Here is a 26,635-nt window from a genome sequence, read left to right as displayed (position 1 = left end):
TTCATCCAGAGAGTGGTGGATATATGGAATGCTGTGTCCCAGAAGGCAGTGGAGGCCAAGTCACTGGATACTTTGAAGAAAGAGCTGGATAGAGCTCTTAAAGTAAATGGAATCAAGGATTATGGGGATAAGGCAGGAACAGGATACTGATTGTAGATGATCAGCCGTGATCATAACGAATGATGGTGTTGGCTCGAAGGGCTAAATGGCCTACTCCTGCATCAATTGTCTATTTGGCCAACTGCCAGTGCAACAGACAATAAAGTCTGTATTCAAAGAGGGCACCAGGGTTACAGCCAACTACAGAATAACCACATTATTCTAATCTCCTGTAAAACAATGGAATGGATTATCAGGTGTAGTACGTTATTTGAAAATAGCTCAGATTCATGTTTGTGTCAGGGCTTCCGAGATTTCCAATGCCATCTTGACTTGTTTTTCCCCAAAAGGGCAAGATTTAGTTAAAATAGAAGGTGTGGAAATCCAAGACAAGGCCGATTAAAGGCTAAAGGATGTGGGATAGAACAGCTACATCTGGGTAGGGTGCTGAGTATTGTGAATGTTGGAATTAATAAATGTATCAGAAATCCAATTTGAAGAGGTAATGTTTGCAATTAATAGCAAACTGTAGTTGGAGGGGGCAGCACAGAATTACTCGGCTAAAAATAAACGCGTGAGCAGGACAAAGTTAGCTTTTAATAACAAATATTGACTGCATGTGGGATGGGACATGTGAACAATACACGAGTGAAATTAAAAGCAAGGTACTGCTTGAATTATGTTGGAATTAGCAAGGTGAAAAGGTGTTACGTGATGGTCGTCTTTTCCTCTGGAAAGACTGCGTTGAGTCTATCTCCATCACAGTCTCAAGGGTGCAGCGGTAGTGTGCCTACCTCTAAGCCTAAAGATCCAGGTTCAAGTCCCATTTGCCCCAGACAGTCCCAGCATGTTTGAACTGGTTGATTCAAAATAACTACATTACTGACTTGGTGCTTCTTTTGATCCCCTCGTCCCAACCACAGCCAGAATCATTAACTAACTAACTAACATTAACTTGGTTTTTCCACCACTTTGAAAAGGGGGCTTGTGGCGCAATGGTAGTATGCCTAACTCAAGTGTAACATGTCCAAACAGAATGATTCAAAATACATCCATCATGCCGAGGCAGTGCATCCCACCCCAGTAATGCTCTTCTACAACCTCTTCAGTCAGGCAGAAGATACAGAAACTTGCACCAACAGGTTCAAAACCATTTTCCTCCCTGCTGTTGTTAGACTGATGAATGAACTCTAACTTCAAATAATGTTGGTCTTGTCTTGTCTTGCAGCATCCTGTGCAGTGTAAACTGTGTGCCTTACTGTGTTTTTGGAGTTAATAAAATGCTAAAGTCAAAGGTGATCATGATCTTGAAAGGAAGGTGCTTCGGTCAAATCATAATTTGGAGACTTAGTCCGTTTCTAGTCATTGGATCATAATATTTTTAAAGGCTGGGCAAGTTGGATTTCTGAGCTGATCCCTAATTTCTCTGATCAGAGTTATGATGAAAGACTGGGGAAATGTTAGCTCTTTGACCTTGAAAGCATGCACTTGACAGGTAATTTTAGAGGAATCAAAGATTGTAAGCAACTTGGGTAAATTCAGCAAACTATTTTAAATTAACTTGCAGGAATAGTTTAAAGGAATAGAGTTCATGATTTCTTTAATCATTCATGGGATGTATGTGTCACTCACTGGGACAATATTCATTACCCAACTCTAATTACCCTTCAGAACGCGGAGGTGAGTTGCTGCCTTAAAGTAGGAAAATGTGCATTTGCTGCTAATTTTAAAAATGTAATTTTCATATAATGAGCAACTTGTGGAATAGGTTCATAGATTGCGGTTAGATGCTATTCTGAGATGGCGAGTTGAAATTGACTAGTTCTTGAAAATATTTTTCTTTTTCAATTTTCAGAGATTGCTGTTCTTGCTGACAATTTCCAAGACTTGCTGGTTCCTGACGAGGGTTGTGAATATGATCAGCTGATTGAAATTAACCTCAGTGAGGTAAGCAAACTTTATGGGACCCTCTTGTGGCTCAGTGGTAGTGTCCCTGTTCCTGGACCCCAAGGCTCAGGTTCAAGTCCCACCTGCTCCAGAGGTGCGTAACAACATCCCTGAGCAGGTTAATTAGGAAATATACATGAGGAAATTTCAGAGCTTTATATGTGGTGCAATGGCAATATCATTGCCTCTGAGCCTGTAGTGTTTGTCCCTACTGTGCCAAAAGTGTGTCGTAGCTACACTGGGTAAACTCCCCTGCTCTTTTGCAGACCATTGTGTGTCAGCTTTTCATGACTTTTGGAGCATTTTTGTTTTGAGAAGGCAATCTGGTTCTGAATTGCACTGTTCTGAGCAGGAGGGGTGATTTGATGTTGCTGCCTGCTTCATAAACAGATCAATGTGTCTCTGTTCTCAATCTGTCCAGTGTTATTCCCACATTAATCCCACAGGACTCCCCGCACACTGCATTATGTTTATTTAGCAAAAAGGCAAACAGTATTTTCTACTGACATCAACAAAACCTTGACTACCCTTCGTACTCAGAGCTTAGAATCCTGTGTTTTCTCTTTCCATTTGAAGACCAAGAGTGAGGTGTGCAGCAACACATCACGTTAGCAAGGAATGGCAGTAGGGACTGGGTACTGTGAAAGCCACAGGCTCCGACAACATTCCAGCAATGGTCCTGAAGGCCTATGCTACTGAATTCGCTGTGCCACAGTTAGCAGTGAAGCATTTCCACAGTCCAGGTGATGTTTCAAGCTTCAGCATGGGACTTAGACCCACATTCTTGTGATCCCAAAGGAGGAGCCTTCCAACTTCAAATTGAACTGGTCTTGAATGTGTTCAATGATCCAACCTGCTCTGCTCACTGAGAAAGAGAAATTTCTCCCATATCAAATTGGAGGTCTGTTCTTTTGAAACACACTCCCCTCGTTCTTGATTGTCCCACAAGGGCAGTGTGCAAAGGATTAAATGGTTATCCATTAAGACAACCAGGCAATTATTTCAAACCATGCCAGGCAAAATGAGACTGGAACATGTGAGGGAGGCAAATCTGGTGAAAGGAAAAGTGTGTGTTATACTTCATGGCTGAAAGTTTGGTTCACAGCCAATGAAACACTTTTGAAGTGCAATCAGTTGTACCTGGCATCAGCCAGTTTTACACACAGTGAACTCTCCAACTACATTGCAATAATTACTGTTTTTGTGTAGCTTGGCAGCAAAATATCGGTAAAGATAGCAATATCTTTAGATTATATATTGTCAGGGAATCTATTACATCTATCAAAGCAGAAAGATGGGGCTTCGATTTAACATGTCATCTGAAAGATGGCCTCTCTGACATCACACCACACCTTCAGCACTTCACTGTGCTGTCAGCCTTGGGCTTAATGTGTGTGCTTCCTGGGGAGTGGTACTTGAACTCAGAACCTTATTCATCAGAGTTGAGTACTACTCGCCAAACCGTAGCCACAAACACAAACCAAAGTGATGAAGCTCTTTACTTCAGAGAGTGGCATGTTTGGATTAAACCACACAGCAACTAAGAGAAGAAACACAAAACAGAGGCTATTCATTCTGCACTGGATACTATGGTGGAACTGTGAGGGAGAGTCCAAAACTGAAGGGCGTGGGATTAAGGTGAGAGGGGAAAGATTTTAAAAAGGACCTGAAAGGCAATGTTTTCACACAGAGGGTGGTACATGTATGAAATGAGCTGCCAGAGGAGGTGGTGGAGGCTGGTACAATTCTTACATTTAAAAGGCATCTGGAAGGTTCCATCAATAGGAAGGGCTGAGAGGGATAATGGCCAAATGCTGGCAAATGGGACACGGTCAAGCTGGGATGTCTCTTCGGTCTGGATGAGTTGGACAGAAGGGTTTGTTTCCGTGCTGTTTGACTGGAATTGAATTGAATTCGCTTTATTGCCACATATACTCCCATTACGACACTATCTTAGGTACAAAGGTCTCTAGATACAGAATCTTTGTTTCAAAGTAGAAAAATAAGGAAAACAAAGTTTAAAAAGTTAACCATTACTGGCCCTCTTACTAAAGAGCATGAAAATAGAGAAACATAGTTTACAGTTCAACCGCTTATATGGAGTCTATAAGCGCCTGGCCATAATGGGCTTGACCTTCACTGCTTTGGGCTGAGGCTCAACCTCTTCCCCACCGTTAATCCAGGCTTCCTGCTCTCCCTTCCTCGCAGTGGGTTCCTGCTCTCACGGCTGCCTCAGGTCGCCTTCTCCTACTCCTGCTGCTGTCTGCCCGGTCCAGCTCTCAACCTCACCACCCTGCACTGCCTGCTCCCACTCTCGCCGCCCGAATCCCCCAGTCTTTGTCTCAGCTCCCAGCGTTGCAAAACTCGTCTGACTCTGTGGTGGAGGGGCAGGCTTCAGTGGCCAAAGTGAACTTGTCCTAGTTCTGAAACAAAAACAATCTGTGCTGGAAGTAAGAAGCAGATCGTTCACCTGCAAAAAGAAAACACAGATGGTTTGCTTCTGCTGGGGAGCATATTTCCTCCACTTTCTGGTTTTATCTCCGATTTACGGACTGTGCAACTTTTATCCCCGTTTCTGGCTTGTCTTGTGCCATTCTACCTGACCCACCAACCTTTGAAAGCATTTCATGTTTCCTCCCCATCACATTGCTGAAAAATGCATTGCTTTTTATTTCAGCTTAAGCCGCACATTAATGGACCTTTCACCCCTGACCTTGCACACCCAGTGTCCGAGATCGGGGCAGCAGCAGAGAAGAATGGATGGCCTCTTGATATCCGCGTTGGTAAGCAATTGACACTTCCACTACAATTTTTACTTGGCCTAATGGAGGTGCATTACTATATAATAAGTGGGACCTAGGAAATCATTACAGGTGTTCCTCTCTCCCCCTGCTGGAATATGAGTTGAAATGGTGTGGTTGGATGGCCCTGTGATGAAGGAAAATACCCAGAGAAATTCTGACAAGAAGGGGGCTGCCAAGTGCGGAGTTATTTGACAACATCTGCAATATTAAGAGGGCATGTATCTTGGCCACAGTCTCCCCATAATACAGGACAGAGTCATCCACAGTTCCCATACCGGGTGGTGCAATCCCACATGGAAAGTGGTCTTTGCTGTCACATCTTGCAAAAATAGTGGCTCGTGCACAAATGATGTCGGCCATCCCCAACAGAACTGTCTCGTGAGATTTCGTGGGAGGGGAGTAGAACGTTTGTCCTGGCCTGATAGCCTTTGTAGAGTGAACAAAATGAAATAACCGTTTGTGTACCAACCAATAATGGGGTCTGTATCTCAGCACAGTATTAGTTTGAGGATTAATTTACGTCCTGTTTCACCTCCAGGCTCCGATAAGGTTTTTATTCAAGAGCTAGGGCAGTTTCAACAACTGTTTAGTCCATACAAGCTTTCATCAGTGACGCAACAACTTGCTCTTAAATCAAGCCTTTTGAGGTCAGAAAACATGATCATACAGAGTTGAGAGTTTGGTGGTGGAAAAGCATAACAGGTCAGGCAGCATCTGAGGAGCAGGAGATTAAATGTTTCTGGCACGAGTCCTTCATCAGGATTGCTGATGAAGGGCTTATGCCCAAAACATCGATTCTCCTGCTTCTCAGATGCTGCCTGACCTGCTGTATGTTTCCAGCATCACCCCCTCGGCTCTGATCTCCAGCATCTGCAGGCCTGATTTAGTCCAAATCTTCATTCTTAGGAATATGAATTGATTTTACCCTGAACCATGTAAGGAGACATTAGGAAAGATGATTAGTCATGCAGGTCAGCTTTAAGGAGTGTCTTTAAAGGCAGACAGATTGGTAAAGTGTTGGAGGAGCTTTAAGAAGGGAGTTCTAGAGTTTAAGTAGCTGAGGTTTTACTAGAGCAATAAACGTCAGGGCTGAGCGGGAGGATGGCAGAGATGTAGAGAGTTCCTCGGCCAAAGAAAGCTGCTGTTTGAGGGAGGCATGGTAGTAGAGGGAATGAGGAAACCAGGAGGAGAACCTTAAACTGAAGTTGTCTGATATAGGTCAGCAAGCACAGTGGGCAGTGGGTGAACTGCATTTCTTGTGAGTTAAGATATAGACATTAGGGAACATTGTACATGACAAGATTCTCCTAAACTACACCTTCTTGCTCTGCTCCCGTTATTTCAGGTACATATGATTGCAGATGTTTCTGTTTGCATGAATTACTGAGTTGGAGGATATTTTGTTTGGTAATGATACAGGAAGAGTGATAGCTATAGAGTGTATGCTTTATACAAAGCTTTTCAAAGTATTTTCTAAACAAACAAACTGAAAACGTTCTAGCACAGAAATTGCCATTGGACCCTTAAATCTGTATCATTATAGCTTTCCATAAGTCACCCTGTTCATTTTCTCACTCTTTAATATTCTTGTTTTCATTGCCCTCCTTTAATTTAAAAGTATTGAGATGTTCAGCTATATACTGTGGTACATGGGCAAGAAAACCGATTTGGATGTACCATAAAGGATGTGCATTTACCGAGTCTGTGACTACTAATTCTCTCAAAGTACCTTTATAAGCCAGTGAAATACCCTTGAGGTGTAGTCACTGCTGTAGGGAACACAGCCAATTTGTAATCAGATTATCAACACAAATTGTAAGTGATAATGTCCAGATTGTCTGTCTGTTTTTATTTTGCAGTATTGTTTGAGGGGGTGAATACTGTCTAAGACACCATAGAGAGCTCCCTGGCTCCTCTTCACAATAGCCTCATTCAGTGTTTCATATCCACCAGACCAGATAGATGGGGCCGAGGTGTCAAAGCCAATTGCACCACCCTTGAGAAGTCAGTTAACTTGCAATGGCCAACAATCGAACTAAATGTAGGGGTTCCCTGGTCTTTATTCACTGGGCGTACTGAGCCATTGAAGAAGCCTTAGAGCCCAGGCTTTTTGGTTTGTTGGAAGTCTTTGGTTTCTTATAATGAGCGATTACTTAATTATTCCATTGCTCCTACTGAGCGTATTTTTTTGTTTAAACATTGTTTGGAGAAAGGGGAAGAAGGTAGAGAGAGACTTTTTTTCATGTGAATAACCCTTACTGGATGCCAGTACCGGATTGAAACAATGTTTGTGTTGGCAGGTCTGATCGGCAGCTGTACGAACAGCAGTTATGAGGATATGGGCCGTTCAGCTGCTGTTGCACAACAGGCCCTTGATCACGGCCTGAAGTGTAAGTCACAGTTCACTGTAACACCAGGCTCTGAGCAGATACGTGCTACTATTGAGAGAGACGGTTATGTAAGTATACTACCTCCATTCTGTTCCCAGTATACTGCAATAGAATTGATTTCATGTGGTCTCCCCACTTCAGACAAGCCAGCCTCCCTTTTTCTGCCTATCCTCAATATTATTCTGCACAGAAGCAAATATATTTTCTGAAGTACTGTTGTATATCTCCTGAGATCACCATTTCCTCCAATTCTGGACTTTAACTCTAGTGAATAAATATGATTTAATGTCCTATGTGTTTGTCATCCCCCATTACAAAGAATCTGGAATGTTTTACTTTGCTGAGATCATATTGATCTGGTTTGACCTGAACACCCCTTTCCTGCTTGTCCCCTACAACCTTCAACTCTTGTCAACCAATAGTTGTCTAACTTACCCCTTGAATGTGCTCAGTGACCCAACCTACAGTGCATGCATGGAGTGAGAATTCCAAATGCTAACAACCCTCTCACTGAGAAAAATTTCTCTTCATCTCGATCTGAAATTGGTGATGCTAATCTTGAATCCCTATTAGAAAGTAGAACAACACAGCACAGAACAGGCCCTTCGGCCCTCTGTTGCACTAGCCTCTGAACTAATCTAAGCCCATCCCCCTAAACTATCCCACCTTCCATATCCTTATTCAAGGACTGTTTAAATGTCCCTAATGAGGCTGGGTTAACTACATTGGCAGGCAGGGCATTCTATTCCCGTACCATTCTGAATAAAGAACCTGCCTCTGACATCTGTCCTAAATCTGTCAACCCTCAATTTGCAGCTATTGGCCCCTTGTACGATCCGGCGTTGTCATGCTAGGGAAAAGGCTCTCACTGTCCACCCTATCTAATCCTCTGATCATCTTGTATGTCCCTATTAAATCCCCTCTTAACTGCCTTCTCTCCAATGAAAACAGACCCAAGTCCCTCAGCCTTTCCTCAGAAGACCTTCCCTCCGGACCAGGCAACATCCTGATAAATCTCTTCTGCACCTTTTCCAATGCTTCCACATCCTTCCTGTAATGGGGCCACCAGAACTGGACACAATATTCCAAGTGGGGCCACACCAGCGGTTTGTACAGTTGCAGCATGACATCACGGCTCCGGACCTCAATCCCTCTAACAATAAAACCTAACACACTGTATGCCTTCTTAACAGCACTATCAACCTGGGTAGCAACTTTCAGCGATCTATGTACATGGACACCAAGATCCCTCTGCACATCCACGCTACCAAGAATCTTTCTATTGACCCACTATTCTGCCTTCCTGTCATTCTTCCCAAAGTGAATCACCTCACATTTACCTGCATTGAACTCCATTTGCCAGCTCTTAGCCCAATTCTGCAGTTTCTCCAAGTTCCCCTGTAACATTCTTCCACACTGTCCACCACTCCGCCATCTTTAGTGTCATCTGCAAATTTACTCTCCAGTTCAGAAAAGATTTACAAGGATGTTGCCAGGTTTGGGGGATTTGAACTAAGGAGTAGTTGAACAGGCTGGGGCTGTTTTCTCTGGAGCATCGGAGGCTGAGGGGTGACCTCCTAGAGGTTTATAAAATCATGAGGGGTATGGATAGGATAAATAGACAAGGTCTTTTCCATGGGGTGGGGAATAGGGCATAGGTTTAGGGTGAGAAGGGAATGATTTAAAAGGGGCCTAAGGGGCAACTTTCTCGTGCAGAGTGTGGTACATATATGGAATGAGCTACCACAGAAAGTGGTGGAGGCTAGTACAATTGCAACATTTAAAAGGCATCTGGGTGGGTATATGAATAGGAAGGGTTTGGAGGGATATGGGCTGGGTGTTGGCAGGTGGGACTTGATTGGGTTGGGATATCTGGTCAGCATGAGCATGTTGGACCGAAGGGTCTGTTTCCGTGCTGTCCATCTCTATGCCTCTATAACCCATCCACCTATCCCTGCGTCCAACTCATTTATAAAAATGACGAACAGCATTGGTCCCAAAACAGATCCTTGTGGCACATCATTGGTAACCGGACACCAGGCTGAATATTTTCCATCTAAGTTTGAGAGAAGATTTGTAGCTCGGGTGCTCGTTGTTGTGGTTCTGTTCGCCGAGCTGGGAATTTGTGTTGCAGACATTTCGTCCCCTGTCTAGGTGACATCCTCAGTGCTTGGGAGCCTCCTGTACAACGTAGTGTACAAAATCCCATGCAAGGACTGCACAAAACACTCCATAGGACAAACAGGAAGACAGCTAACAACCCGCATCCATGAGCATCAACTAGCCACGAAACGACACGACCAGCTTATCCTTAGTAGCCACACACGCAGATGACAAGCAACATGAGTTCGACTGGGACAACACTACTATTATAGGACAAGCCAAACAGAACAGCCAGGGAATTCCTGGCATGGCACTTATCCACAGATTCTGTCAACAAACACATCGACCTGGACCCAATATCCCATCTGTATCAGGAAACCCTCCTGCACACATTGGATCGATCAGTTTTTTCCCCAATGTAATGGAGTTGTAGCATTTCCAGTCAATGTTGGGGAAGTTAAAGTTCCCCATAATGACTACCCTGTTCATTTCACTCCCGCCCAGAATTGTTTTGCCAATCCTCTCCTCCCCATCCCTGAAACTTTGCGGAGGCTTATTTTTTAAAAAAAAACTCCCAACAGTGTGACCTCTCCTCTCCTGTTTCTAACCACAGCCCATACTACCTCAGTAGATGAGTCCTCATCAAAAATTCTTTCAGTTACCGTTATACCGGTTTACAAGATGATTAGGGGTTTAGATAGGGTTGACAGTGAGAACTTTTTTCCGCACATGGAGTCAGCTGTTACTAGGGGACACAGCTTTAAATTAAGGGGAGGTTGGTATAGGACAGATGTTAGGGGTAGATTCTTTACTCAGCAGGTTGTGAATTCATGGAATGCCCTGCCAGTATCAGTGGTGGACTGTCCCTCTTTATGGTCATTCAAGCGGACATTGGATAAGCATATGGAGGTTATTGGGCTAGTGTAGGCTTCGGTCGGTGCAACATCGAGGGCCGAAGGGCCTGTACTGCGCTGTATTTTTCTATGTTCTATGTCCTTGACTAACAAGGCCACACCTCTCCCTCTTTTACCACCTTTCCTGATCTTAATGAAAGCATTAAACCCTGGAACCTGCAACATCCATTCCTGACCTTGCCTTATCCATGCCTCTGGCCACAATATCAAAGTCCTGGGTACCTATCCATGCTGCAAGGTCACTTACCTCAGTCTGCATACTTCTGGCATTGAAGTAGACACACTTCAAACCAGCTTGCTGTCTGTCAGTACACTCCTGTGACTGTGAAATCCTGCCCCTGTATTCCCTACTCACATCGTCCTGTGCACTGAAACTTCACCACAGGTTCCCATCCCCCTGCTGAGCTAGTGTAAACCCACCCAAATAGCACTAGCAACTTTCCCACCCAGGATATTAGTACCCCTCTGGTTCAAGTGAAGGCCTCCTGTTTGTAGAGGTCCCACTTCCCCAGAATGAGCCTTGATTATCTACACACCTGAAACCCTCCCTCCTGCAGCCACGTGTCCAGCTGATATCTCTCCCTTTTCCTAGCAAGTATGGAACTAACCTGAAGCCATTTTTTTCAAAAGAAAAGTCCCTTCAACCAACCTAGTGAATTGAACCTGAGCAGTCTCCGTTGCAAATATGTCCCTCCTGCTCAAGTGTCTGTCGGAATCTGTATGCAGTACTGTCGGTGCAGTCTCACCAATTAACAGTAACGTTGTAGTGAAACTGCCCCACTTTAATACAATGTTCCCCTTTGATCGAAATAATGGGTGAGAGGGAGAAGGTTGTGCTGCCACCCACAGAATTTGACCCATTGACTGTGTTTACCTTCAGGGGAAGAGTCTTGTAGTCATACAGCCCCTTCGGTCCAACCAGTCCACATCAGCCATGTTCCCAAACTAAACTCTTCTCCACCTGTCTGTGTTTGGCCCATTTCCCTTCAAACTTTTCCTATTCATGAACTTATTTGAATATCAATTAAAAGTTGTAACTTTACCTGCATCCGCAACTGTCTCTGGCAGTTCATTTCACACGCACAGTAGAAAGCAAAAGGTTGCCTGTCATGCCCTTTTTAAAACTTTCTCCTCTCACCTTGAGATTATGCCCCCTAGTTTTGAACTCCCCCATGCCAGGGAAAAGACTCATCAATGCCCCTCATGAGTTTATAAACCTCAGTAAGGTCACACCCTCCACCAACTATGGTCCAGCCTTTCCAGTCTCTCTTCATATCTCAACTCCTCTGTTCCTGACAGCATGCTGGTAAATTGGAGGAGGTACAAAATAAAATTAACAAATACAATTTTCATCAGAAAATGTGTACTTTCAATTTATTTTACGTTTAATAAAGATGTTTGGTATTTTGGCTTGCTATAGATAAACATTTAAACGCAGTGGATAATTAGGGGTGGACACTGAGAGAGTCCCTGGGTGAGTGGGTGTAAGATATTGATATGGTAGCTCTGATTTTACCAATTCAATATGATGTCCGTGTTTCACATGGTTACTGCTGTTTGGGTAGCCCATACACTTGGCCATGCTGGGGTATATTCTCTCACTAAACTACTGCCTAAACCTCTAATATGGATATAAAGGAGGCACCTGGACATTTCCGTCTGGGAATGCACTGTCCACCATTCAGGTGTTACAGATACACTGATGTTAAAAGTGCAGGGTTTTCTTTTGCCTTTATTCATTTGCAGGACGTGGCCATTGCTGGCTGGGTCACCATTTATTTCCCCTCCCGCCCCCTTACTGGCCGTTGAAGGGCTGGCGATGAGCTGCTGACTTGAATATGTTGCCTTGAATTGTGTTGTTCAAAGGAACTGTTGTTACGATGTGTGTGATGGAACAATAATATCGTTCCTAATCAGGATGATGAGAGTCTTGGAGGGGACCTTGAAGTTGGTATTCCATGCACCTGCTGCCTTTGTTCTTGGTGCTAGAAGTTGCATGTTTGGAAGGGCCTGTCCGGGGAAGCCAAGTTACTGCAAAGCATCTTGTAAGTGGTACACTGCTGCCATCTTATGGAGGGAGTGCATGTGTAAAGTGTTGTGCAGGGAGGGGGGTGCCAGTCCAGAAGGCTGCTTTGTCCTGGATGCTGTCGAGCTGCTCATGTGACAGTGGAGCTGCACACATCCAGGCAGGAAGTGCTGGACTCGATTGAATATAGTATGGCACAAGTTGGGTCCCAGCCTTGCAATGGATGTGGAGATGGGAAAGCAGTGCTCCTTCGAAACCACCTCCCTTTCATTGGCCACCAATTCACCATCCAGCCCTGTGACCATCCCTCCCTGAGACCTGATTTACCCCCTCCTTGGCCTCTACTGGGACAAATGAGTCAAATTGGCAGCAGCTCCATGGACCCCTCAGTGAGGTCGGTGGAGATCTAGTGTTCTGTGGAGCCACAAACTTGCAGAAAGGACTGGTGACCAGGTTTCTGTGGACTCTGGTGCTTCAGACAAAGACTTCCCAACTTAATCCTACTTTTGTCTTTGCAGGCCAAAATCCTGAGGGACTTCGGTGGACTCGTTCTGGCTAATGCCTGTGGGCCCTGCATTGGACAGTGGGACAGGTAGAGGAGTTGCACTTTCAGTTTCTACTCCCTGCACTAAGCACAAAAATAGCTTCTCTTTCCACCTATGGTATTGGCGTGTGCGCATTGTGTGGAACAATACATGAAAGATGGCGTCCAAATTGGGAACTTGCACAACCTGATCAAAGAAAACAGCCTTCGCTTTCCCAGATCGCTGGTTTGCAAAGTACTTGGGTGACTTTGCACTGAACCAAGCACTGGTTTGGTTTTCAACAATACTCATTGTTGCTGTTAAATTAATAAAATGAGCATGGTGGTGTGATGGATTGGAATTGTCAAAGTGTATTCTTAACCAGAGCGTGGATAGCAGTGGGTATTAGAGATGGCCACAGCAACTATGGGGTGAGACTGCAAGGATGAGGTTTGGCAAATAGCCATGGCTTTTCATTACTGATTGCTCGCCAGTGACGCCAAGTTGAGCTTTTGTATATTGACACGGCTAAGATATAAGCCTTCAGTCAGGTGACGTGCCAACAGGACTCCCTTATAAAGACCTGCTGCTCAGAGGACGTTGGTAGCATCAGAAGAGAGAGGGCAAAACTTAAAAGGAAGCTTAGTTCATCATGATGTAAGTGGAGGCTGATGAACAATGGGAGGCTTCCCACTTCATGCTATAGGATTTTAATGTAGAATGTGGATAGCCTTTGTGACTTCTCTCGGCCCAGCAAACCCCCACCACCACCCAGAGGATAGCCATGTGTTCATTTTATAACTGACACTGCTATCTGAATGCTTCCAGTAATTGCAAACGCTGCTGGCTAAAGTAAGGCTCTAAGGTCCCTGTTAGATGTGGTGAGTTCATGTTCTGTAAAGTAGAAGTGTGCTCCATTTTGATTCTGTTTGGATGATTAAATCAATTAGTTCACTCATCTGATTGTCAGCAGATCAGAGCTGCAATTCCAGCTCTGGTTAGAATTGATACCACTTCCCTGAGGTGTATTGATTGACTTGTTGGAAGTGTTTGAATAAACCCCCTTTGAAGAATGTTTTCAAGCTGTCCACCACGTCTTCCTGCATGCTATTCAGTTTTGTCTCTTTCCTTTTACTTCTCCACCCAAGGAAGGACGTTAAGAAAGGTGAGAAGAACACCATTGTGACTTCGTACAACAGAAACTTCACTGGGCGTAATGATGCCAACCCTGCCACCCATGCCTTTGTCACATCTCCTGAGGTAAAATGCACAGGGACACCTTTGTGTTTTCACTTCCATTTTCATAGAAATCTGATGAGTTTGTCACGATTGACTCATTAATGTAAGCAAATGCGAGCAAAGAGAAAACATTTATGGGGGCAGGAATGGAAGCTATTACTGAAATGGGAGGAGGCTTGTAGGAGTCAGTTGGGCAGAACGGCCTGTTTCTGGGCTATAGACTCCTGTGAGTCAGCATCAAGACTCCAGCAGGATCGAGTACAGAGATGAAAGATTTGTCTGGATCTGCATTGTATTTGAAGTTTCCATTTATTGGTGTTCGGAGCTGCTGAGGGGAATGGTCTTTCGGGATCTTCCATGCTGTAGGATTTGAATGTAAAATATGGATAGCCTTCATGACTCCTGACTGTCCCGCAACCCCCCTCCTGCTCCTTTTCTCTCACATGAGTATGCATGCACACACCAACATGGCTCTCCAGTCTGTGTAAAAGTTTACAGGTCTTGGATGGAGAGGAGTTGGGTGGCCCATCTGCTATTGGACCTAATGAGGCCCAATCTGTTCCAACCCAGGTAATACTCAACTCCCGAAAGATTGTGGTGGGGGGGGGGGGGGTGGAATCAACATCCTGTGGAAAGCCCGACAGCACTAGCTATCTGAGCTAGCATCAGGAAAGGTGACAGCAAATTCTTTGCAGGCTCCCTGGGTCATTGGAGGTACTGCCACCCCCTTTAATGCTTCACCCATCCTCCTCATCCCAGCCATTCCCACCCAGATGTCTTTGCCGAGACTCTTGATCCTGGACATGTCTGAACTGTTCGGTTTGATGGCATCTCTTGTAATCCCAGCAGTGGCCACCATGCCAAACTAGCGCCACTGGGACCAATCCAATTGGCTGCCAGCACTCCAAGCCTGGATTTCCTATTGAGGGGGTGGAAGTCTCACCTTCATTGAGAGGTACCGCACAGAAACAGACCCCTCGGTCCAACTTGTCCGTGCCGACCAGATATCCTAAATTAATCTAGTCCCATTTGCCAGACCCTGGGCCATATCCCTCAAATCCTTCCTATTCATATACCCTTCCAGATGCCTTTTTAAACATTGTATTTGTCCCAAAGGTTTCTTAGACTAACTTCTGATGTCTCTGAAATACTTGAACTCAAATCCCAAAGGCTGTGCAGATCCGCTGCTGTCACACAGTAGTGTCTCTCTCCTCTTTTTTCTCTTTTTTTCCCCCTCTTTTCTTCTCTCTTGCTGATCAGGCAGTCTCTGCCTTTGTGTCCCTTCCTCCTGTTTTAAAGTGCCATTGTTTTCCCCCAAAGTTCCAAAACAATGCTACGGTTTATAAACAGTAATTACGGCCTCTGGAATTCAAGGAAATCTGCTCCAACACCTAAATACCTTGAAGGAGCAGCGCTCTCAGCCACAATTTTTTTTTTCCTGTCCTCTATCTTGCTGCTTCTGGCATTAAGATGCCAAAGGGATTATGGGCAAGTGTTCTCTTACTGCCCCTGCATCCCCACCCTTTTAGATGGAGGTAGGGACAGAGACTGTGGTGTCCTGTTTCTGACACAATATCACTGCTGAAATGATGATGGTGTCTTTCTGCTCTGACAGAGACTAATAGCTTCCTCAGGATATAATATTGTCAATTATTGTGATGGTATTGAACTGGATTGATATTTCCAAGTAGTAACATGCACATGCCAGTGCAATCCCATGGAGGTTGTGCAGAAGCTGCAGTCCAATTGATTATGGTTTTCTGTTCCCAGATTGTCACTGCCTTTGCTATCGCTGGAACCTTGAAGTTTGACCCCGAGCGTGACACACTGGTAGGAGCTGATGGGAAGAAGTTCAAACTGAATCCTCCGAATGCTGACGAACTGCCCAGCAAGGTAACTGGCACTCTCTGACAGGCAGGCTAGCTATCGACATGCAGGGTTATGGTACGCTATTTTCAAACCACACACACACACAGATCCTGTTATTTACAAGGTGGTTACAAGTATCTCAAATCTGCTTCAGTTTCAGGGTCATAGAATCCCTACAGTGCAATAGCAGGCCACTCAGCCCATTGAGTCGACACCAACCCTTTTTCTACACCCCCACCCCCCAGAAGAACTATTCAGATCCTCCCCAAATACCCATAACCCTGCATTTGCCATGGCTAACACCCACCTAGTCTGTACATCCGTGGACACTATGGGGCAATTTAGCATGGCTAATCCACCTCACCTGCACAACTTTGGGAGGAAACCGGAGCACCCAGAGAAAACCCACTTGGAGACGGGGAGAATGTGGAGTTTGCACATACTTGCCAGAGAGTGGAATTGAACCCAGGTCCCTGGCTCTCTTAGTTCATTTTCAAATGGATTAATAATTACCAACCCACCACTTCAAAATTATAAAAGTTTTACATGAACCTCACCTACAGTGACACCATGTGAAATGGGAGCAGGAGTAAGTCTGAGTGGCCCTTGAACCTACTCAGCCATTCCATAAGATAGCTGACCAACTAACTCTCTCTGCTGTGTTTTTTGAGCAATTCTCAAATATCTGTCACTTTTATCCTTGAATCTACTCAGCACATGCAGCCCTCTGGGGAGAGAATTTCAACAGTTCACACCACTTCAAGTGGTGCGATTTCTCTTCACCTCAGTCCTAAGCGGTTGACCCCTTTATCTTGTGTCTGTGACTCCAGTTCTAGATTTTAAGACTGTTTCACATCTTCTGCCATCCTCTCTCTTCTCGCGCTTTCTCTCAATCTGTTGGAATCCTTCAAGCAGAGAGGCAGGGTAAAGTCTGAAATTCTTGAGACATGGGTGTTTTCCGTAAAGTTTCGGGACATAGAATCATGATGAGATCATTCAGCCCACACTCTGCGCATTGACAGTTTCTAACTCATTACTGTCACCAGCACCACGTCAAACTCCAAGGTTGCAATCTCAGCATCCTGCATATTGTTTTATTCCCTTTTTGAAATCCGTTTAATTCCATAAAACCGTTTTTTTTAAAAAAAAATCAGGTGTAGGCCATTCGGCCCCTCAAATCTGCTTCACTATTCAATAGAATCATGACTGATCCAACATTTGTCACATCCACTTCCCTTGATCCCCTGACTGATCAAAAATCATATCTATCTCAGCCTTAAATATACGCAAGGACTCTGCTCCCACCCCCACCCCCCCCTCAAACAATGCCAGATGGCAAGGAGTTCCAGAGACACTTGACCCTGTATGATAGGAAATTCCTCCTCATCTCAGTCTTCAATTAACACACCCCTTTATTCTGAGACTTGTTCTGTGGTCCCAGGCGCTCTCCCATGAGGGGTCACATCTCAGCAGTTACCCTATCAAGCCCCTTAAGAATCCTGTATGTTTCAATGTGATCACCCCTCAATCTTCTAAATTTTAATCAAGAGAGTCCCAAACTGTTCAGCCTTTGCTCATAAGACATTCCCTACTCCTGCTCCCTTCAAAAAAGGACCAGCATTGAATTAGCCTTTCCTGATTACTGTTGCACCTGTCTGCTAGCTTTCTGTGTTGAGTATAAGCACCCCCCATTTCCATTTGTGTTGCAGCTTCTGCAATCTTTCTCCATTTACTAATATTTTGTTCTTTTTTTGTTCTCCCTTCCAAAATGAACAAATTCACATTTTCCCCACAGAAAAACCGTTTTAAAAAGGATTATGCTCTGGTTATTTATCGCACAGCTGTTTGAGACCTTACTGTTTTCAAAATGGTTTAACATCAAGAATTGTCCATTTCCAAGTTATTCATCTACATGATGCACTTAATGTGCGCAAATTGGTGGAAGCTTTTCTTCCACTATTGTGATTGTTACCGATATTAGGCTATTCAACTGTGGAATCTTATGCCGTGCATTTCAAAACCATATTCACTTGATAATTTTGCAGAACCAAGCCTTGTGGCACATCTTTCACTATATTTTCAATTCGGTGTCAAAAGCTGCTCACCACTTGGTTTTATTGTCATATTTTTATTGCCGCCTGATTACAATTAAGTGAAGTGTTGAGGTTTGTGTATGCCCAGCTAGTCATCACTTCCTTCAACAATTGTTCGGGCAGCCCATCCCTTCGCTGCTTTGGATTTAAAAGGAGGCGGTGGTGTAGTGGTCATGTCACTGGGCCAGCACCCCCAGAACCTCAAGCCAACATTCAGGAGCAGCACGGTGCCTCAGTGGTTAGCACTGCTGCCTCATAGCGCCAGGGTCCCACATTTGATTCCAGCTTCAGGTCACTGTGGAGTTTGCACATTCTCCCTGTGTCTGCATGGGTTTCTCCAGGTGCTCCGGTTTCCTCCCACAGTCCAAAGATGTGCAAGTCAGGTGAATTGGCCATGCTAACTTGCCCATAGTGTTAGGTGCATTAGTCAGAGGGAAATGGGTCTGGGTGGGTTACTCTTTGGAGGGTCGGTGTGGACTGGTTGGGCCCATTTCCACACTCTAGGGAATCTAATCTAATCTAGCTGTCCAGTTGTTGGAGCTATAAAGATCTGCTGTCTTGTCTCACTTACTGAAAGGTTTTCAGTGAGATGGAGGAGTGTCTTTACAGCATGTATAAGATTTGTGGTACCCACCTTGTGTATTGCTGAGAAACATACAGTCGAAGGTTTTTGTCCTCAGGATAGATGCAAGAGTGCCATGTTTAAAGGCAGAGCGAATATCTTTTACTGCATGAGAAAATCAGTCTCAACCATTCAAAGTTGACCTGCCAACCAATCAGCACTATTTTCCCATGTAGTATTTTCCCCCTTTGAAATGGGGTATTCCTGTGTCTGTTCTGATGAGTGCAAGATGAAAGGCATGTCTTTTTTTTTCTGTAATACATAGAGTATAGTTTCCAGATGACGGACAAAGCATTAATCAAATTAAATCTCCAGGTGAGCTCATGACCAATTCAAACTTTGTCAGTGTTGACTGAGATAGCCCTACCAATGGTCTTGGGTTACTCAGCTGCTGACCAGGCTTTGCGCTCAGATTTGAGTGTGACGAGTCCGGTTGCATGATCTTTGCTGAGTTACTTAGCCGTGCAAGGAGGTGGCAAATGGGGTAGAAACACTAAAATTACTTTGGTGATCCTGAGGGAGGGGGATAGGTTCTTCCACTTCTGGGTAGTGACTGTGCTGGACAACACAAGTCGGGGACGGACCAGCCTCAGCTGTGATGCCCCTCTGTTTAAGTAAGCAGTTGGTTTTTGCTTACTTGCAAGATGTGGGGCTGCTTGGGTAACCACATTTATCTGCCTGGTGTATGTGGGACCACACCCAGCAAGATCAACACCTATTTAAGGAGAAGGAAGGGGATAGAGGATCAATTGGTGGTTTAGTGGTTAGCACTGTTGCTTCAGCACCAGGGACCCAGGTTCAATCCCAGCTTGGGTGACTGTCTGTGTAGAGTTTGCACATTCTCCCCATGTCAACGTGGTTCCTGCATGTGCTCTCGTTTCTTCCCACAGTCCAAAGATGTGGATTAGCCATGTTAACTTGCCCCATAGTCTCCAAAGATGTGCAGGTGAAGTGGACTGGCCACAATAAATGTGGGGTTACGGGTTAGGGTGAGAGTGTTGGTGGGATACTCTTCGGAGGGTTGGTACAGACTCAATAGGTCGAATGGCCTGTATATGCAGTGTAAAGGTTCTAAAGTGTGGGGAAGAGAGGAAATTGCTGAGAATGTGTTGAGAGGTCACTGAATGTTTGTTTTACTTCTGTCTTGAAGGGCTTTGATCCCGGTGAGGATACATACCAGTACCCACCAAAGGATTCCAAGGACATCTCTGTAGTTGTGAGCCCAGAAAGTAATCGGCTGCAGTTGCTGGAGCCATTTGATCGGTGGAACAACAAGGACCTGGTGGAATTGCGGGTGCTCATCAAGGTCAGTTGCAGATTGTGAGAGAACCACTCCTTAGTTTATTGAATCATTCATGGTTCACTCATGTCCTTGGGAAGGAAGTCTGGCCTGAGTGTGAGACTCCAGTCCCACAACAATGTGGGTGTCTCTTAACTACCCTCTGGCAATTGGATATGGGCAATAAATGCAGACCTTGCCATCAACACCCACATTCCACAAGGGAATGACTGAAGAAAAGGTGTAAAAACATTTTTGTTAAGAAGTTAGTCATTTCTTCCTTGTTTTTGAATGCTGTGCCATTGTTTACGAAGCCCAGGATTTCATATGCACACTTCCTCAACCTGCCCCTACTACTTTCAGTGATTGTGGGCAGAGACCTCCAGATCTCTGTCCCTGCACCATCCTTAGAAGGCTGTCTGATATTCACTTTGAATGTACTTCCCTTTATCTTAGCATGCAGGTCTTTCAGTCGGGACTTGGCGCAGTTTGAATATATTAGAGCATTCCACCTTGTCTTTGGAGCCAATCCAACCTAATGGGATGGAAGACCTGTTTTTCTCTCTCTCTCTCTTATCCTATCTCCCCCCACCTCACTCCCTCACAACCATTAGAACTATAAGCATGAATTGATGGTGGATGTTTTGATTGGAAATGATGCTATTTGCAATAAATGTCTACAAAGGCAAATGTCTTGACTGACTTATTTAGAAACTGTTATTCTCAGTCTGTTATAAAATAGACCATTGGGGGTGATTGATACTGACTGCAGAAATGACATGAAGGACATGTTCTATTCCTAGATTCTTTCCATGGATGACAAAGATGTGGCCTTTGGTCCTCTCATCAGAAATATCGGCACAATTCTGGCTTTTAACCATGGTCTGGGAATTAGTTGTTCTGACACTTTCCCCATTGTGATTTGTCGCACTATGTTTTAGGTGAAAGGCAAGTGTACCACCGATCACATATCTGCTGCTGGGCCTTGGCTGAAGTTCCGTGGGCACCTTGACAACATTTCAAATAACTTGCTCATCGGAGCTGTTAACATAGAGAATAACAAAGTCAATGAGGTCAAAAACTACCTCACCAACCAGTATGGGCCTGTGCCAGAAACGGCTCGTGCTTACAAGGTAAGTCAGTCTGAGGAAGATCTTTCGATCACTGTCATTGTCTTTAGCTCGTCAGTGTTGGGCAGAGGTAGGAACTGCTAGGTTTGTTGGCCCTGCGCTAAAGAGAAGGAAAATCTGAGTGACTGCTGCAAAATGCTGCCCTAACAATGGCATCAAGACTCTGGCTTTGCCCACCTTCATCACTTATCAGCAGTTAAGTAACCTGAGCATGACCCTGTCAAGGTATCTGAGCACGCTGATCCAGGACAGAAGGCAGAGTGGTTAAAAAGAGTGAACTAATCAATCTGTGTTAGACCCTGATACCAGATTAAAAGTTAGTCATGATGTGGAGGAGCTTGTGTTGGACTGGGGTGGACAAAGTTAAACATCTCTCAACATCAGGTTACTGTCCAATGGTTGATTTAGAAATACAAGCTTGTGCTTTCAAAGTTAGTGCTTCCAAATAAATATTCTGGATTATTGGTGCTAGAAGAGCATAGCAGTTCAGGCAGCATCCAAATTGCAGTGAAATCGACGTTTCAGGCAAAAGCCCTTCATTCCTGATGAAGGGCTTTTGCCTGCAACGTCGATTTTGCTGCACTTTGGATGCTGCCTGAACTGCTGTGCTCTTCCAGCACCAATAATCCAGAATCTGGTTTCCAGCATCTGCAGTCATTGTTTTTACCTTCCAAATAAATAAGCTGGTGTTGTGTGATCCTTAACAGATTAAAAGGATCAGGGTATTCAAAAACCAAGCAGTTTGATTCCATTACATATAAAAGTGTAACAGAGAGAAAACAAGTCGGCTGTTTGACCAAAGTGGTCATGTAGTGCCACCTTCAGGGAAAGGTCCAATCAGAGTTCGCGGTGCGGGATTAGGGTTTGAGAGCAAAGTCTCTAAAGTTCTCTTTGGTCCTTCCCCCAGAAACAAGGGGTCAGCTGGGTGGTGGTTGGTGATGAGAACTACGGTGAGGGCTCCAGCAGAGAACATGCTGCCCTGGAACCTCGGCATCTCGGAGGTCGAGCCATCATCGTCAAGAGCTTTGCTCGGATTCACGGTAGGTGGATGCTGTGGAAATTGTAATCTCTGATTCACAAACTGTAACTGTACTATGATTTACTTGGTGCACGTGACAGCTACAGAGGAATTTAATGCTGTTTCTAAAATAAAAGGACGAACCATGCATTGCACTGTTCATAGACTGGGAGTGACTGTAACGAACAGATCCGATGTTTGTGCACCCACTGTTTGTACTGTTACTCCTTTGCAACAGTAGGTTTATCTGAAATAATGTGGTTCCAAGTTAGAAGAGATTTCTCCTTTTGGTTTGCTCAGAGGCACAGAAGGCTGTTGCTCTGCTCAACGGCTGATCATCACCACCTTCTCAAGGGCAGTTCGGGAAGAGTTATCAATGCTGGCTCAGGCAGCAACGAACCAGAGAAAATGGGCAGAGATTAGAAACGTTCAAGGCTTATGTTCTCTGCCCTGTAACCTGGGCTGCATGTGATATTATGGCGTCCAACCTACCACTGCAGCTTTTCACTGCCTGTCCAGCGACAGTGTCACTGCGAGGGGAGTGGTTGAGGTGGGCTGAAGAAGGATTTATCGTCCTCGATGCGTCACTGGGCCTTGAAGAGTAGAATGGAGAGAACAGGTTATGTAGATCCCAGGCACCTATTCCCATCGGTACAGAAAACCAGGCAATGGTCTAATTGCGATGTCGAAACTGACAGGCTAGATTTTTTAAAAAAAACTTCCTATGAAAGGGAGTTGGGAAGAAAGTGAGGGACAGCATTTAATGTGTGCATATTGTACAGGAGTATCAGCCTCGAAGGTGGCATTGGAGATACAGCCTCAGGCCGTTTCTACCAATGGCAAGTCCAGCTGACACTTTGTAGCCCAATCCTTAGACCGTTTCTCTTTGCAGTCGGTGAGGGGTCACCAGGTACAGTGTGAATTCTGTGGTTTCTTTGCAGAAACTAACCTGAAGAAACAAGGCTTGCTGCCTCTGACCTTCAGTGATCCTGCTGATTATGACAAAGTGCAACCGGACGATCAAGTCTCCATCATCGGGCTGAAGGAATTTGCCCCTGGAAAGGTAGGTACACTGAGTTGTGCTGCTTTCACCTTGGAGCTCCCTTGACCTTTGTTCAGACAGGTTTAAAGAAAACCAGATGTAACAATGAGCATGAAATATTAGAATTTATCCCATCCATTTCATTCCCGCTCATGTTTCATCCATCACATTAAGGTTTGTTGATGTTATTTGTAAAGTTAAGACAAGATGATGAGTTTTAATTGTCTTCGAGCACATATAAGAGTGCAGTGGTAATGACGCCACCTCCTGGCCAGGAGTCCTGAATTCAAGTCCCATATGCACTAGAACTGTGCATTAACAGGTTGTTTAAAAATATTCATATATTCATAAATATGGAGGGACTGGGACACTGGGCATGTGTGAAAATGAACTCCAAAACTCTGCAAACCAACAAACTCTACGGAAAAAAAGAGGCTTTGTTTTTATCTTGCCAGATGGCTTGAAGCCTATTAATATTTATAGCATCTAGCTGTTCTAAATCTCCGTTATTCAAGAAAGCCATTTTACCTGACAACTTTCTCCTAATTTTAATACCATGTCCTCATTTTCTAATTTTAATCTTTACATATGGTTTTACCTTGAGCTGAAAAATGTCTTGCTGGAAAAGCACAGCAGGTCAGGCAGCATCCAAGGAGCAGGAGAATCGACGTTTCGGGCATGAGCCTGAAGACCCTTCCTGAAGAAGGGCTCATGCCCAAAACGTCGATTCTCCTTCTTGGATGCTGCCTGACCTGCTGTGCTTTTCCAGCAACACATTTTTCAGCTCTGATCTCCAGCATCTGCAGTCCTGACTTTCTCCTATATGGTTTTACCTTGCCAGGAAATTTCACATTTTCTCAAATTTATAAGCTTCATGCAGCCCCACACACTAGTGTGTCCTGGAAAATATGCACAGTGAAGTGATGCGAAGCCAGACCCATCTTCTCTCTCCTCCCCTACCATCCTGCGTAACACCTGGGCCATCATCTGATTAATAATTTGCCTGTTACATGGGAAATGACTGTGGGCTTCACTAATGTATGCTTGACATCAGGATTATAGGCCTGGTTAACGCACAGATTGTGCTTGAGGACAGGGTGTGTCTGAGAGCTTGGTCAGAATCAGTGATCCCTTTGCCTGCGCACTCTCTTAGCAAGCTAACTGTGTCAAGGAGACAATAGCACAGAACAGGAATTCAACATCTAGCCCCTTGGCCTGTTCTTCCATTTGTCAAGAGCAAAGCTGATCTGCAGTCTAACTCCATATGTGTTTCAATGTTGAAATCCGCTAGTGTGAGTGTGACACCAGTTAGTTACGTCTACTAGATATCAGTTGTTTTTGGACCACAGAATCCCTGTTTATCAAATTCTTTCAAAGGCCTGAGTTCTCAGTCAAATTAGAAAGCAGGAACTTCATTATATTTTTCTCAAGCTGTGAATTTTTCCACTTTTAATATTTCTTAAATTGTAGAATCTTAGATTTTTGACAGTCAGGATCTCCAAGGGGAAGAGATTCAGATTTTATTGTCCTGCAAGCTTGAGCAGAGTGCAGAGAAAAATGTACCAAGTTGCCATTCTCAAGTTCCATGTTAGTATACAAAAGGAGAAATAAAAGAGACAGCCAAAAATAAACATCCGCCTTCGTGCTGCCAGGGTCCTTGCTATCAGAGAAATAAAGCCACAAAATCTGTCCCTCAGTCTGCAAACTCTCAGGTGCCCGAATCCCCCACATGCTGCCATAGCCATGAGTTGCCGGTGTTGGACTGGGGTGTACATTGGGGTCACTACCACCTGATGAGCAGCGCTCTTAAAGCTAGTGCTTCCAAATAAACCTGTTGGATTGTAACCTGGCATTGTGATTTTTGACATAACTGTGAGAGGTATAGAGAAGTAGGGGTTAGATGAAGTCAGACAAAAGAGTTTGTAGGAAGGAGACTGAATTATGTAGAAATTACAGTCTGACTGGTCCGTACCAGTGTTTATGCTCCATCTTAATCTCACCCTGTCAATGCACTACAGCTTGGAGGCCCTGGGAACGAAGTTATCATGATGTGGCAAGTAAGGAGAGGAACAATCAGAAGTACAACTACCTGAAAGAAAGGACAATAGCATTGTACCCAGCCTAGGTTTATTCATCGACAGTAGCTGGGTGTCTTCTGTGTTAATTTAGTCACCCTCACCACCTCCAGGCAGGTGTCTAATTTCTTATTGGTTCTTTTCTTCCTCCTCCTCTTTCAGCCTCTCACTTGTATCCTTAAGCACAAGGACGGCAGCCAGGACAAAATAATGCTCAACCACACCTTCAACGAGGGCCAGATTGAATGGTTCCGAGCCGGCAGCGCGCTCAACAGGATGAAGGAGTTGCAGAAGTAAAGCCGCCTGTTCCCACCAGGGTAGGGAAAAGGGAGACTATGTGCCCAAGGACTCGGTTGTACTTGTGTCGCTATGCTCAGCCTTTATTGCTGCTTTTTGCAGCAGTGATACACACCATGATGTTCAGCAGCTGTGCACGGTCCAGTCTGACACTCAGACACCACACTCTGACAATCCCAAGCCAGCCTGTGTTAACCATCAGTTTTAAAATATAACTTGTTCATTTGTCTCCTACTGCGCTGTGAAGTCAATGGAGCCTGATTTCTGTTGTCCTCTTAGATGGTATTTATTTTTTATTTTCTGTACATTGTATTTGCCAGGAGAAGCCAAGCTAATGAGTTTGCTTCCTTTTGAATGTTTCAAGGTGTCACCGAATCACGTTAACATTCAGTTCCCTGTGGGTTTCAACGAAAAGACTGACCTAATAAAATTAGAAAACTGAAACTTATTCTTGCAGGCTAATAAATGATTTCTGTGGAAGGTGCGTACTTTTGTTTTCCAGAAGAACAGGGAACCCAGGCAACTGGGGAATGACTGCCAGTCTGTGTAGGAGATTTGTGTGGCATTGGTAGGTTATATTTGCCTTATCCCAGTTCCTCTCAAAGTGGTGATGGTGGCCCTTTATAAAATACCTCCCAAAACCTGTTCACCATCTACAAGGTACAAGTTAGGAATATGATGGAATACACTCAATTGCTTGGATGAGTGCAGCTCCAACAGCACTTTAGGACAAAGCAACCCACTTGATTGGCACCACCAACAGTGTATACCGACTACAAGAAGTTCACCCAAGATCCTTCCAAACCATGCCCACTTCCATCTAGAAGGAAAGTGCAGCAGATAGATGAGAACACCACCCCCTGCAGGTTTCCCTCCAAGCCACTCCCCATCCTGACTGGGAGTATATTCAGCATTCCTTCACTGCCTCTGGATCAGAATCTTGGAATTCCCCCTCTAAAGGCATTATGGGTGTCCCCGCAGCACATGGACTGCAGCAGTTCAGGACGGCCTCTCACCTACTTCTCAAGGGGCACCTAGGGACGGGCAGGAAATGTAAATGGCCCAAATTGCATGGATGACTTTTTTTTAAAGCTGCAGTCCTCCATAATGAAGCAAATCCCATGGGACTGTTAGTAAGTTCATACCCAGAATTTGATTCACTGG

At 44.6% G+C, this 26,635-nt stretch overlaps 1 protein-coding gene across 1 annotated transcript in view; it reads left to right on the top strand.

Moving 5' to 3' along the window:
* The window catches only part of aco2 (aconitase 2, mitochondrial), a 49,769-nt gene extending 23,854 nt beyond the window's left edge, over positions 1 to 25,915 (top strand). Inside the window, exons 8-18 of the mRNA XM_060849678.1 lie at positions 1,955 to 2,046; positions 4,724 to 4,829; positions 7,151 to 7,308; positions 12,802 to 12,875; positions 13,956 to 14,067; positions 15,817 to 15,939; positions 19,781 to 19,936; positions 20,851 to 21,042; positions 21,947 to 22,079; positions 22,999 to 23,120; positions 25,337 to 25,915. Of these exons, the coding sequence (XP_060705661.1) occupies positions 1,955 to 2,046; positions 4,724 to 4,829; positions 7,151 to 7,308; positions 12,802 to 12,875; positions 13,956 to 14,067; positions 15,817 to 15,939; positions 19,781 to 19,936; positions 20,851 to 21,042; positions 21,947 to 22,079; positions 22,999 to 23,120; positions 25,337 to 25,471 (1,403 nt within the window). The 3' untranslated portion in view covers positions 25,472 to 25,915. The remainder of the gene's footprint in view (positions 1 to 1,954; positions 2,047 to 4,723; positions 4,830 to 7,150; positions 7,309 to 12,801; positions 12,876 to 13,955; positions 14,068 to 15,816; positions 15,940 to 19,780; positions 19,937 to 20,850; positions 21,043 to 21,946; positions 22,080 to 22,998; positions 23,121 to 25,336) is intronic.
* The last annotated feature ends 720 nt before the right edge of the window (positions 25,916 to 26,635 follow it).

This window comes from Hemiscyllium ocellatum, chromosome 33 (genome assembly GCF_020745735.1).
Source record: "Hemiscyllium ocellatum isolate sHemOce1 chromosome 33, sHemOce1.pat.X.cur, whole genome shotgun sequence".
Lineage (NCBI taxonomy): Eukaryota > Metazoa > Chordata > Chondrichthyes > Orectolobiformes > Hemiscylliidae > Hemiscyllium > Hemiscyllium ocellatum.
The sequence above is the reverse complement of the archived record's forward strand: the minus strand, read 5'-3'. Positions and strand labels throughout refer to the sequence as shown.